This window comes from Diprion similis, chromosome 14, assembly GCF_021155765.1.
Source record: "Diprion similis isolate iyDipSimi1 chromosome 14, iyDipSimi1.1, whole genome shotgun sequence".
NCBI lineage: Eukaryota > Metazoa > Arthropoda > Insecta > Hymenoptera > Diprionidae > Diprion > Diprion similis.
In genome coordinates, this window is record NC_060118.1 from 12,873,942 (window position 1) to 12,885,644 (window position 11,703).

At 48.4% G+C, this 11,703-nt stretch overlaps 1 protein-coding gene across 3 annotated transcripts in view; it reads left to right on the forward strand.

Moving 5' to 3' along the window:
- Window positions 1-11,698, forward strand: part of LOC124415011 — a 22,375-nt gene extending 10,677 nt beyond the window's left edge. For all 3 annotated transcript variants that reach the window (XM_046896238.1, XM_046896237.1, XM_046896239.1), the window contains 5 exons: window positions 3,748-4,123; window positions 7,452-8,967; window positions 10,241-10,749; window positions 10,876-10,996; window positions 11,078-11,698. In XM_046896238.1, coding sequence (XP_046752194.1) covers window positions 3,757-4,123; window positions 7,452-8,967; window positions 10,241-10,749; window positions 10,876-10,996; window positions 11,078-11,114 — 2,550 coding nt within the window. In that variant the 5' untranslated portion in view covers window positions 3,748-3,756 and the 3' untranslated portion in view covers window positions 11,115-11,698. The remainder of the gene's footprint in view (window positions 1-3,747; window positions 4,124-7,451; window positions 8,968-10,240; window positions 10,750-10,875; window positions 10,997-11,077) is intronic.
- Window positions 11,699-11,703: the final 5 nt, after the last annotated feature.

Here is an 11,703-nt window from a genome sequence, read left to right on the forward strand (position 1 = left end):
CCGCTGCATTCTCCTCGTCCTAAGGTGCGACCAAGTGCGTCGCGCGCTCTGCGACATGTCAACGGAATACTAATTCCGTCATGCGGTACTAAGCAGCTTGTAACACGCACTACCTGCTCTCACTGCCTGGCCTGCACCGTTCTGGTCGATTTTTGATATTGAAAAGTGTGAATGTAGGTAGAACCGGAAAGGGTCTCGTTTCCACAGGTCATCGACTGTCTCTCCGTTTCGCGGAAAAACGTCATCGCAGTCCATCGATCGACACCCAGGAACGGTCGAACCAGGACTTGACAGTGCCAATGGAGCACCGTTACAGGGTTCAAATAGTGTTGGGTTGGCTGGCACCGAAGACTCTTCTAGCTTGACACGATTTCCTGAACTTCGAGTCCTAGAAAAAGCGGTCTGAGGTGACACCATGGTGTCAGTAAAAAATCCGTAACAAATTCAAGAACATTAAAAATCGAATATCTCCAGAACACAAGAAAAATTCAAGGATAGTTTCCAGGAGTTTCCAAGGATAAGCAAAATTCAGGGACATTTTCAGGACATTCCGGACACCATGGAGGCGTGCGTTTTTCCTTTGAGTCTTGATGGTTTTCGGCATATTAGTAGTAGACGCGACGTCCGTCCGAAGAGTGCTTGAATCTCGAATGACTCGGCAGCCAGCGCAACGACGTGCGGTGATAATATTCATTCAACGAATGTCCCGCATCGTACAAATGGTAATTAAAATTTTTGATCGTCAGTTTCTCGATGGCGGCGTTGGAGGAGGAGGAGGAGGAGAAGAGCGGGAGTCAGCGGGGGACAAGGCTGCCTGGAGGACGCGTGCAGGAAGCGGCGAACCCTTCGGAATGCAGTTGTGTACTAAAGTCGCGTCGGGTGTAGAGGTGATCGTGGGAGTCGGTGTGAGGGCAAAAGAACGAATTCTAAGGCAAGAGGCGTACAAAGGCCGCCCTGCGAGGCCTCGTCTTCTTCGTCTCGTGGAAGGCTCCCTCGTCTTTTCTCTCCGAACGTGAGAGGCTTTCCGATGCAAATTCAACCGGGCTCTCTCGCTCCTCGGTGTCGTCACTCCCGAATCGACGCGAGGCGATGCGACGCCTTTAGCCTAGCCTCCTCCTTTTCTCCTCTTTCTCCTGCATATTCTCCTCGAATTTCACCCGCCATCGCGGAGCGTCGCGACGCGTGCCGTCTGCCCTCTGACCCCGACTCGACTTATCCACACGTTGACTCCGTGACGCGACGTGCAACAGGTAGTTGATCAACTTCGTCGAGGACTAGGGCTTGTGGGCTTGTGAAAAGCGGAAATGCTACTTCGTGTGCGTGCATGCGGCCTCTCTCTCTCTCTCTCTCTTTCTCTTTCTCTCTCTCTCGCGTATGTGTCGTATACCTAACGCGCTTATAACGTGAGCTCGGAGAGTGGCTTGGCAGACACACGTGGATATTATTAACTCTGAAACGGGTGTTGACAGAGGAACGTTAACCCCGTGACCTTCCCCGGTGAAACACGCCATCGTCCTCGCCATCAATTATATTGTTATAAGGATCAACGATCGATTGACCGGCGCTAATGGAGCCTCGCTGAGGCTATGGACAATGGCTCTTCACTTACGTTCACTTTGCGAATTTCACCGAAATCGTGCTGGCCCACGAATTATTTAAGTGATCCTATATACGAATACAGCGTGCAGATACACTCGAGGGTATAAATTAGCTAAACGGTTCCCTTGTTGACGGAGAAGCTCGGGAAAATCACTGCAAACTGGTCACCGCGGATACTTTGATTGCTCTGACGTATAAGGGCAATAAAACAGTGACCTCCTCCGAATTGCTACTCGCAATTGGCTACAATTACTGCGTTTTATCTGCATACGCTTCTCGGGATGCGCAAGTGCAGGCTGCGGCTACGATTCCAGGACGCATCGTGGAACAAGGTTCACTCTGTTTGTACGACGAGGTCTAATTCTCCTCCTCCTCCTCCTTAATTTTCTTCTTCTTCTTCTACTTCTTCTTCTTCTTCTCCTCCTCCTCCCGTTAGCAAAAAGTTAATCGACTACTTCCGTTGGCACACACTAGGGTCGAGTCGACTCGAAAGTGCGGCTGTGGCGCTGCAAGTTATCATCTCCGGGTATCTCGATACTACCCGCGGTGGAGAGTGAACACACAGTAGTGGCACCCAGAAGCCGGTTGTCTCGTTTCTTGTTTCTCAATTTATTTGGGTTAAGGCGAGCCGCGTCGCGTCGGCCGGTCATCATCGTCGCGGCTCTTCGCGGCAGGCGCAGTTCGAGAGACGCGTCTGGAGGGCCGGGGGTCTTGGGGGCCCGTTTCGCATTCTGCAGAGCGCTAGTCAGCATCGGCCCGCAGAACTCGGCCATACAAGAGAGCGCGAGCTATCTATAACCAGGAGTCTTTACCCCCGGATCGCTATTTGCAGCTAGTCGAGTTCCTCCGGCACGTCCTGAGGCTGCGTGCCTTGTCGCCGTGCCAAATACACCGAGTATCCGAGAGTGATTCTCTCCGCTCTCCGAGGGAGACTCTCTTCGATACCCCACCTCGCCTATCCCCCCCCGATAATTACGCCCTTAGATCGCCTTTAGGACCGACGCCCTGGGCTCTCGCCGATCACCCATGCAGTGAAAGTACGGAATTCTTTGCAGCCAGTCCAACTCCGGCGCGTTGCGCAACCGATTGGCAACAGGTGTATCGCCGCCGCATAATTGCATCGAGTATTGTATGTATGTACATACAACCCAACAACGAGATCGGTCTTGTTTCGTCCTTGCGGCGCACGCGTTCATCGCGCTTTTCAAACCTCTGCTTGCCAGTCGTCGCCTTTGCTTTTTGCACGATTTGAACGGAACCAATCGTCATACCCAAGACGAAATTTAGCGCCTATTTTTGATCCTATCAAGGTTCGTGTGAACCTACTTTGAGGGAAACTGAACCTAGAAATCCTACGTTGACCCTCCAAGTCTGAGAAATTTAAAAACAAATCCTACATCCAACCTCCAACTCCGAAAATTTTAATTTAGGCCTGTTTCGATGTAATTTTGATAAGTTTCAATATTATTTGAAAATTAAGTATCGCATTTCAACTGTATTCATTCAACAATCTTGCAAATAAAAAAAACCTTTTAACCTGTTGAATATACAGAAAATACGATTAAATACATCCGTGAACCGATTCTTATTTATTGACATTTTAATTTCACTTCATACGCTCTAATCGTATTTTTTGTATTTCTATCGTAATTAATCAAAGACGGGTTTCAAGCAAGCAGATTTTAAAGAAGGTTCTAAACATACCCTACTTTGAGCCTAAACTTAGTTAAATCGGTAAATTTCGGAAACTTGTAGCCTCAAATCAGGGTCTGATATTGCATTGAGACAGATCCTACTTTTCTTATCTCAAAGCTCTACATAAGAATTCCTTCAAAGTAGGCGCAAAATTTCGACTTGAGCATCTCAAAGAAATTTCCACCCAAATATCAATTCAACCCCAAAGCTCCTCGAGACCGATGATGATCGAGAGACACCATGAAAGACAGCACGAGTATTAAATAGTCTCAAAACCTCGTTTTCCACTCCATGCAGCCGCAGTAGAGAGATCGATTTCGCGCTGAGATGTGGATTTGCAACCACGCTGCTCGAGAGTTACTCGAGTTTCCGGACGTCGTCAACGGGCAAAAAGAAAAAAAAAAAAAAAAACCAAACCGATCTTTAACATGTCGCGTTCTTTATCGATTACAGGGTGCTGCGATGTTCAAGCGATTGGCCAAGTCTAAGCGGCACAGCGTCGAGGGGGTCGGTGGCGAACCCCGGCCGCCGAGGGAGGCCTCGTCTTCCTTCACGCCACCCCCGTCGCCGACGGCCGGACCTCCGCCGTTCTTGGAGACGCAGAGCGTCGGAGGAGGTGCGAGGGCGCCGAGAGCAAAACAGGCGAGAAGAAGCTGCGGTGACCAGCCTCTGAACCTCAACATCCAACCGCTGAACAACTTTCAGGATGAACAGGACGAGCCTGACCACCAGTCCGGTCGCATCACCCGGGTCAGCTCCGAGACCGACTATCAGATGGTCACCGCGGTCCCGGCCTACATCGTGGAACACGAGCCGGAAAAACAAAAAGGTACCGCAGATCGAGTATCTCTCACGATCAGCCGGGCTCCACGGTTTTACGGCGTGTGTAATACTTGATCGTTGCGTGTGTGTTTTCCGTTCATTTTTATTTTTTTTATCATTCCCATCTTTCCTCTCTTTTTTATCAGCCACAACCGGTGTTTAATCGCCGTTTGACATTACCTTGATTATGGTGATCATGACGACGAACAAGATCTACGGACTGTTATTTCACCTCCGTGTCTTCTTTCTCTTCCTGCTTCACCTAGATCATTTTCCGAAAATATCCTAGAAGTATAACTTTAGTACGAGGGGTTGATCACTCGAGGAAATCCAGCCTACACTTCTTTGGGAATCTTTTAAAATCCTCTGAAATCTCTTGCATTCTTTTGACATCCTCCGAAATCATCTGAAATCTTTTAAAATCCTTTGACAACTGTCGAAAATTTCTGAAATCTTTTGAAATTCTTGTAATCTTGAAATCAGGTGTAGATCAAATGGACGAGTGATTAACTCCTCGCGTGAATATAAGCTGTTGCATAGGTGTTATAATCACTGCCTCGACTCTACAAGCACTCGTCACCCTAATTCTTGGCGTTTCGTAGCCGAGAGACGTTGTTGTGAAAGCAGCGAAGCTGTTGTCCGGGAAGAAAGAATTATACCTCGTATAAGATAAAAGAACTCGTCGTATGTATCTAGTTATTTTTTATTTTTTGTTTTAATCTTTTTATTAGGATTCAAATACCAGTTCAGGTCTGAGGCGGTGCAGGGGATTTGGTCCCTCCGTGTGTGTATTCGGTGCAGTAAAAAAAGATCCGAGAGGTGACAAAATGATTTATATGCCAGAGAAGAGCTCCGAGTCTCTATATGTATAATAATACAGATAAGTCGCGAGGTGTGTAAGACCTCGAGGCGAGATTAGTTGTCGCTGCAGGTTGATTTTATAACCGAGTTTCGCCGCGTTTGATGGTTCCTGCAACTGGTTCCAGGGCTCGGCTGAGACCGAGTTGTTACCGATCGTATTGCGCAACGATCTTGAGTGATCTAGGAAGAATCGAATGATCGAGGAATGTCCAGCCACGCGATGCGCGACGCACCTGTGGGAAATATTTAATTAAAATACGAAATACGTATATCCTCGACTGCATGAGGTAGGCATCTTACACCGCGTATCCCTGTTTTCCTTTTTAATTGAGAAAGGCTAGCCGTAAATATCGGAATCGCCCCATTAGCGTCTAGCCGCATCGGCAGCACTAAATTGACCGAGTGCTCCGCCATCCCATTAGCCGGCCGAACTGTGGATGGAAATTTTGAAAAGAGAGGGGCCAAAAAAGAAAAGGCGAATATAAAAGGAGCGACGAAACAGAAGAAAAAGACCCAATTATAGGCAACTACCTTGTACCTTTGTACAATCTGGCCCGTAACACCTGCCGTTAGGAGCTATACACGAACGGAAGCTATTAACTTTCAAACGTTAGCTCAAGAAGCCCGTTCCAACAACGCGCGTGTCGCTTCCCCCTCCTAAATCGCCTCAACGCGCTACAAGAAAAAACATCCTTGCTGTATAGAATGTGTGCCCCTTTAAATCGTGTACAGTCCAAGCACTTTGCAGAAAAATGTTTAGTTTTGACGGCTTTTTTTTGTTTTGTGTTAATTATTGAGTGAATTCATAAGGTAAAACGTACAACTTGCAAAAACAATATTGTGCAAATTCAACCAAAATTGACAATTTTTTTTTTCCATTGAATTACACGCGAATCTATATATAACTGGGTGGTTTCTTCGGAAAAAAGTTCAGTACCGCAATTAGAATAGCTATTTTCGTACCTCCGTTGGTGATCAAACGCGGAGACCTCTTACCTAGACAAAAAAATACTTTGTGAAAAGTTGAAGAATAATGTAATGAGAGAAAAAAATGAATATAAATGAAAATATGTATTATTGATGGAAAGTAAATTTTATTGAATGCAATTTACATGTTTTTGGCAGCCGCGAGCAATTTCGCAGAGATAAAGTCATCACTTTGATGAAAAAACTGGAAAATAACTAATTCAAGTTTCTGCTTTGACGCGATGAACTGTGAAGACACATCAGCGGTCATTTTATCGTTTATTCGGATTTGAAATCATTTGTTTAAATAATTTATTTCCAGTTAAATCGCGCATTTTTAATTTTTTTTCATTTTATGCCCTAGGGCATAAAGTTCAACTTTCCAACCGCAACTGGTGGATGTATATTCGAGTGTACTTTACGCTTGCTATGATGAAAATATTTTATTATTATTGTAGAGAAAAAAGAGCAGATTTTACTGAAAACTGCAGGGAAAGAGAAACGCGTCAGGTTTTTTCCTGAAACATGCTTTGTTAAAATGTAAAATTTGCTTTTCCTGCAGTTTTTAGTAAAATCTGTTCACATTAAAATAATTTTTTTCAAATTCTAAACCAATAATTCGGTTATTGCAATGAATTTCAACGCGAAACAGAAACAAGAAAAATTGTCGTTGATGATTGTAAACTTGTTCAAAAAAACATAACCGAAAAATGGAGAAATCTTGTTGTATAATTCTTTCAACGACGCTCCGGTCCTCCCGAATACGCAGAGCCCAGAGTCTCCGTGCAGAGTGTTGTAGTTGGAATACAAAATTCGCTGGTGATCGCGAAGCGCGTCGATTCCGCAGACTCCGTGCTGCCGCTGAGCAGGGTCCGTGATGTAGTTAGCCTCTCGCAATCCGAGGTAAGAATTGATAATGTCGCGTGGCGAGTCTAAGTGGACACGGTTGCGCGCTCTGACGACTTCCGTGTCCTCGGATACGGGGTCGAGGCAGCAGCGGTGTTTTGCGCCGGTGCAAAATCTTCTTGGGCATCATCATCGTCGTCATCGTGGCTCCGGCTCCAGCGTTGGGACCGTTTAAAAAAAATATCCCACCCGGACGACGACGCCTCGTTTGAACACCGGCGCTAATTCCCAAAGATCGCACCTTTTCCGTGGCTGATTAGCGTCGGCGGGACCTCGAGACTCGACGAGGTCCTCCTCGTTTGGTCCAAGCCCACATGCTCGAGGCATTTGGCTCCTCACCCCCTCCTTTCCGCCTTCCGCCTTCCGCCCCTCGCCGCACGCACCGGGTGCCGTTAACTGGGCGTAGGTATGCCGGTCGGGTTGACATCTCTAAAAACTAGTCCCAAAATACGCGGAACCAGGTGCCGTCCGGTCATCCGCTTCTTCAACGTCGACTCGGCGTCTTTCCTGGCTGCCATATGTCGCCGGGTTCCGCAACTTTTTTACGTCTTCGTGGTTTTCTGATCAACGAACCTCGCTAATCTCGGATCCTTTTGTTTCAGGACTCGGCGTTTGGGGCCGGAGGATGAGCAAGAAGATAGATTCCTTCCGGAGGGTGAGCTGCCGCGATTCCCCGGAAGTATCCGCGGAAAAAACGCGGCTTTTTAGCCCCCCGCAGCGATCCGCATCCCCGTTCAAGTCCTTCTTCATCAGGATGGGGTCGACGGGGATGCTCAACTCGGCGAAGAGCAACCGCAGGTCGCTGCAGAGCGTCGCCGACGAGCAGCCCCAAAGCAACAACCGGAAGTCGAGCGTCGTTCAGACCCTGCGCTCAGCTCGGTCCCCGGAGAAGGACCCTCAGGCATCGCTCTTCAGAAGCTGTAGCACCAGTCATCTGAACACGACGCTGACCTACGTCAAGGGCGACGACCCTTCGGAGGGAATCGACCTCAGGATCGGCGGGAAGGAGAGCGGGAAGACCGTGTCCTGCGATAACCTGGCTGGTCAGCTACTCGACGATGTTTTCGAACCCGGAGAACGCGCCCCGGAGAGTCTAAGTCCGGGGACCACCTTCTACTCGTGCGACTTTTACGCGGACGGAAACGCGGAGGCTAATCTCGTGCGGAAATCGGTCAGCTGCGAATTCCGCGAACCGACGTTCAGCAGGGATTCGAAGGAGGGAAAGAAGACCAGTTTTCCGTACGCCTTCCTCAGGTCCAAGCTCTCCGTTCTACCCGAAGAACGTCACGCCGTTCCTTCCGCCACGTCTCACCGCCCGGAAGATCGACTCTTCAAAACCGTATCCGAGGAGCATTTCCCGTCGCTGATCAGAACCGACGACGCCGCCGTCGAGACGACGACGCTGGGTCGACGCCGTTCACGACCGGGAGGAACGGCGGCCTCCTACCTCAGGACAGGGGGTCGCAATTCCTACTCCGAGTACCGGAGCCCCAGCTACGATCAGCAAACGGAACACGTCGACCTCGTCGACCCGGAAACGGCACCGACGCTCCGGTCTCAGCGGCGAAATTCGGCGCCGAGCGCCGAGCAGCGTCTCTCCTCGCACTACGTCAGCTCCAACGAGTCCGGGTACGACAGCGACGGGCCCCGAGGCGAATCGGCCGCAGCATCGGAGGCCGAGGCCCTGAGCCTCAACCGCGCCGACAGCTCGGACACAAGCAGCGTCATCGACTCGGAGATGGAAAAGCCAACGCGGAGTTCAACGCCGAGCGAATACCCGGAGCGTCCGGAAAGCGGACTCGACGGGCTGCGCTGGCACCAGACAACTTCCGGCCGAATCCTGCCCAGCATAAACCAGACCCCTGTTGGAGAGACGGAGGGCCTTGTCACCGCGTCACCACACAGGGCGAGACTCCAGCAGGAGAAGACCAGGTTCCTAAGCGACATCATTCAGGGTGCAGGTAACGTCGAGCCAGTCCGTCGTCAGCGTCGATGTCGGATCGTCAACCTGGCCAAGAAGGACCCCAACGAGACTCTCGGCATCAGACTCGCACGGCAAAGGTCCGACCGACTTCGTTACGTCGTCGTGGAACTGGAGGACAAAGGAATTGCCCACAGGTATATATATATATATATATATAGTGAACAGTATGTAGGTACAGTACAACGTCTTAAGTCACGGAACGCATGGAGAGAGAAAGTAAGGGGGGTGGGGGGCTCCGTCAACCCCCTGATTTCCTTACCGGCTCTTCGCATCCATCAGTGACTCTTCAGACTCCCGTCACCGTCACTTTCGTATCTCTTTCAATTCCCTTCGTGCGTAGGACCGTTTGTTAAGGGGCCTTGAGACACCTCTCGGGGTCGTGTCAAGGTCGAGAGCTGGATCTTCTCGAACCTTGTGAAACGGTGTTCCTTGTTAGCTACCGACGAGTGGATTTAGATATTCATCAAGTTTACTCGAACGACAGTCGTTCCAGGTACCGAAGCTACGCGGTTTCCATTCGGAATTATACGTGTATATGTAAGCACGGAGTGTTCAGTTTTCAGATCGCGTACGACACGTATTGAAGAGCGTGATAAAACCGGGGCTTGAACGGTATAAAAGCTTTTCTTGGGAAGAGAACAGAGAGAAAGAAAGAAAGGAGATGGAATGTGCTCGACAATCGCTTGGGTTCTGTGCTCTCTTCGCGGTAAACGCCTTCATTACTCCCAACAGCTTCCGTTAAATGGGTTAGCGGTTTTCGAGCATCGCTATATTAGGTGAAATTTCCACCTCGATATAAACGTCTGACCATAACGACCGCTGTGCCATTTCGAGGAACCAAAAATTCTCCGTAATCTTGGCAATGCTCGTGTGCACTTGTGCACTCGCCCTCTTAAAGCCTTTTCACGATACCTAATTGCCACTTTCGCTCGTTAACATCGCATACGATTTTCTAAGAATAGAAGACACTTACTCAAAAGCGACGATTACATCGTCTTCAGGATTCCACCTGTATCGGTCGTCTAATCCAATTGTCATCAGTCAGGGTTTAGTCATATGAAAACTCGGTCGAACCATCCCGAGTCGAAATTTAACGCCTACTTGAAAAGAGCGCATACGATGGGCCTAAGATAGTGAAGTAGGTTCTGTCTTAAAGCAATATCAGACCCTAATTCGACGCTAAAAATGTCTAAAATTTGTCTCAAAACCCCTACCCGCTGATAAAGGGCCATCGGTTCCAATTGATCACGGTAGAAATACAAAAAACATTCGATGTAAGATTTCTAGGTTCATATTCCCTCAAATTAGGTTCACACGAACCTTGGTAGAATCAAATATTTCGTTGAATTTTGACTCGAAATATTACCCAACAAAGTCTTGACCATGTGCCCCATCTTGTCGTCACAGAGACGGAAGACTGAGACTGGGAGACGAGATCGTGGAGGTGGAAGGGCGGGACCTGGGAACGATGGACTCTCTGCAGGCGGTTCAAGACTTCTTGGCGTCGTTCACCGGGAGCAAAATCCAGCTGCTGACGGCGTACGACGAGAACGTGCCGCAGATTTGTTCCGTTCCAACGCTGCTTCCGGGGGAGACGGAGTACTTCGAAAACGCCAAGACGTTGTCCAACATCTCGCTGTGCGACGATCGACGGTCTTTGGGCTCGGGTTCGGGGGTGGTGGAGCACCGTCGGCGACCGGATTTCCTCCCCCTGGAGTCCTTGGCCCCCGAAACGATCCTGGAAGCGCATCGGTACCTGACTAGACACGCGGCCCGTTTCGAAAAGGGCTTCGGCCGTCCGAGTCTCGGCTTCAGTGTAGTCGGGGGTCGGGACAGCCCCCGAGGTGAAATGGGCATCTTCGTCAGGCGCGTGTTTCCCGGGGGCCAGGCCGACGCTTCGAAGTCTCTTCTTCAAGGTGAGGGGCCGCCATTCCGTATTCAGTCAGCGAGCTCTCGGCGAGGCCTGGAATTCGTAATCAGTTCTCTCGGGTCTGTTCGCCTCGTTTCACACGGACTCATTCTTGGCTTGCCTCTCGTTTCAGGCGACGAGATTCTCACCCTGAACGGCAAGGTTCTCCGCGGCTTCACCCATCGCGAGGTCATCGAACTCTTCAAGGCCGTCAGGGAAGGGCCTGTAGATTTGGAAATCGCGAGGAGGCACAGGTGAAAATTTTTTTTTCCCAAATGTTTGTCAAACTTCCAAACCATCAAACGCCTTCGATGACGTCAATTTTTCTCTTCCAGGTACCCAAAGTCACTCCCGGATTCGGCGACTTACTGATATAACCGTGCGATGACGGGACGTTTTAAGTCGTTTATGATTCGATGCAGCAGCTTGTGTTAATTGTTATCTATATAAGAATTGTTCGCGAACTAGATTCTAATTTTATCTCTACAATGTACATGCGATCTCTAGTCTCGTATAATAACGGATCTTACAATTTAGACTTATCAACTCAGCTTGCGTCTCTTATTTTATTCTGATAGATATGTATATGTATATTTAATTTATTGATTATTATTCATATGATATATATTATATATTTGTATAGATGAATCACGTCGGTCTACATGAAGTCTAAAATAATTAGGAAAGTTCGACTTCCACCTATAATTCACTTTTACATTTTATCCAGATGTTGTAATTTTACATGTATTTTATAACGGATATATTATATATATATATATACATTGAGGAAAAAATGTTGTATATTCTGATATTTACGAAACATTGCAACACAGACACACACACACACGCATGCAATCACACATACTCAAAGGATTCACTGTTAATAAAAGAACATGCATTGTCATCTATTGACTCGTTTACGTGTTTCGACGAACTGATAACGAGCGGGAATTTCAATGAC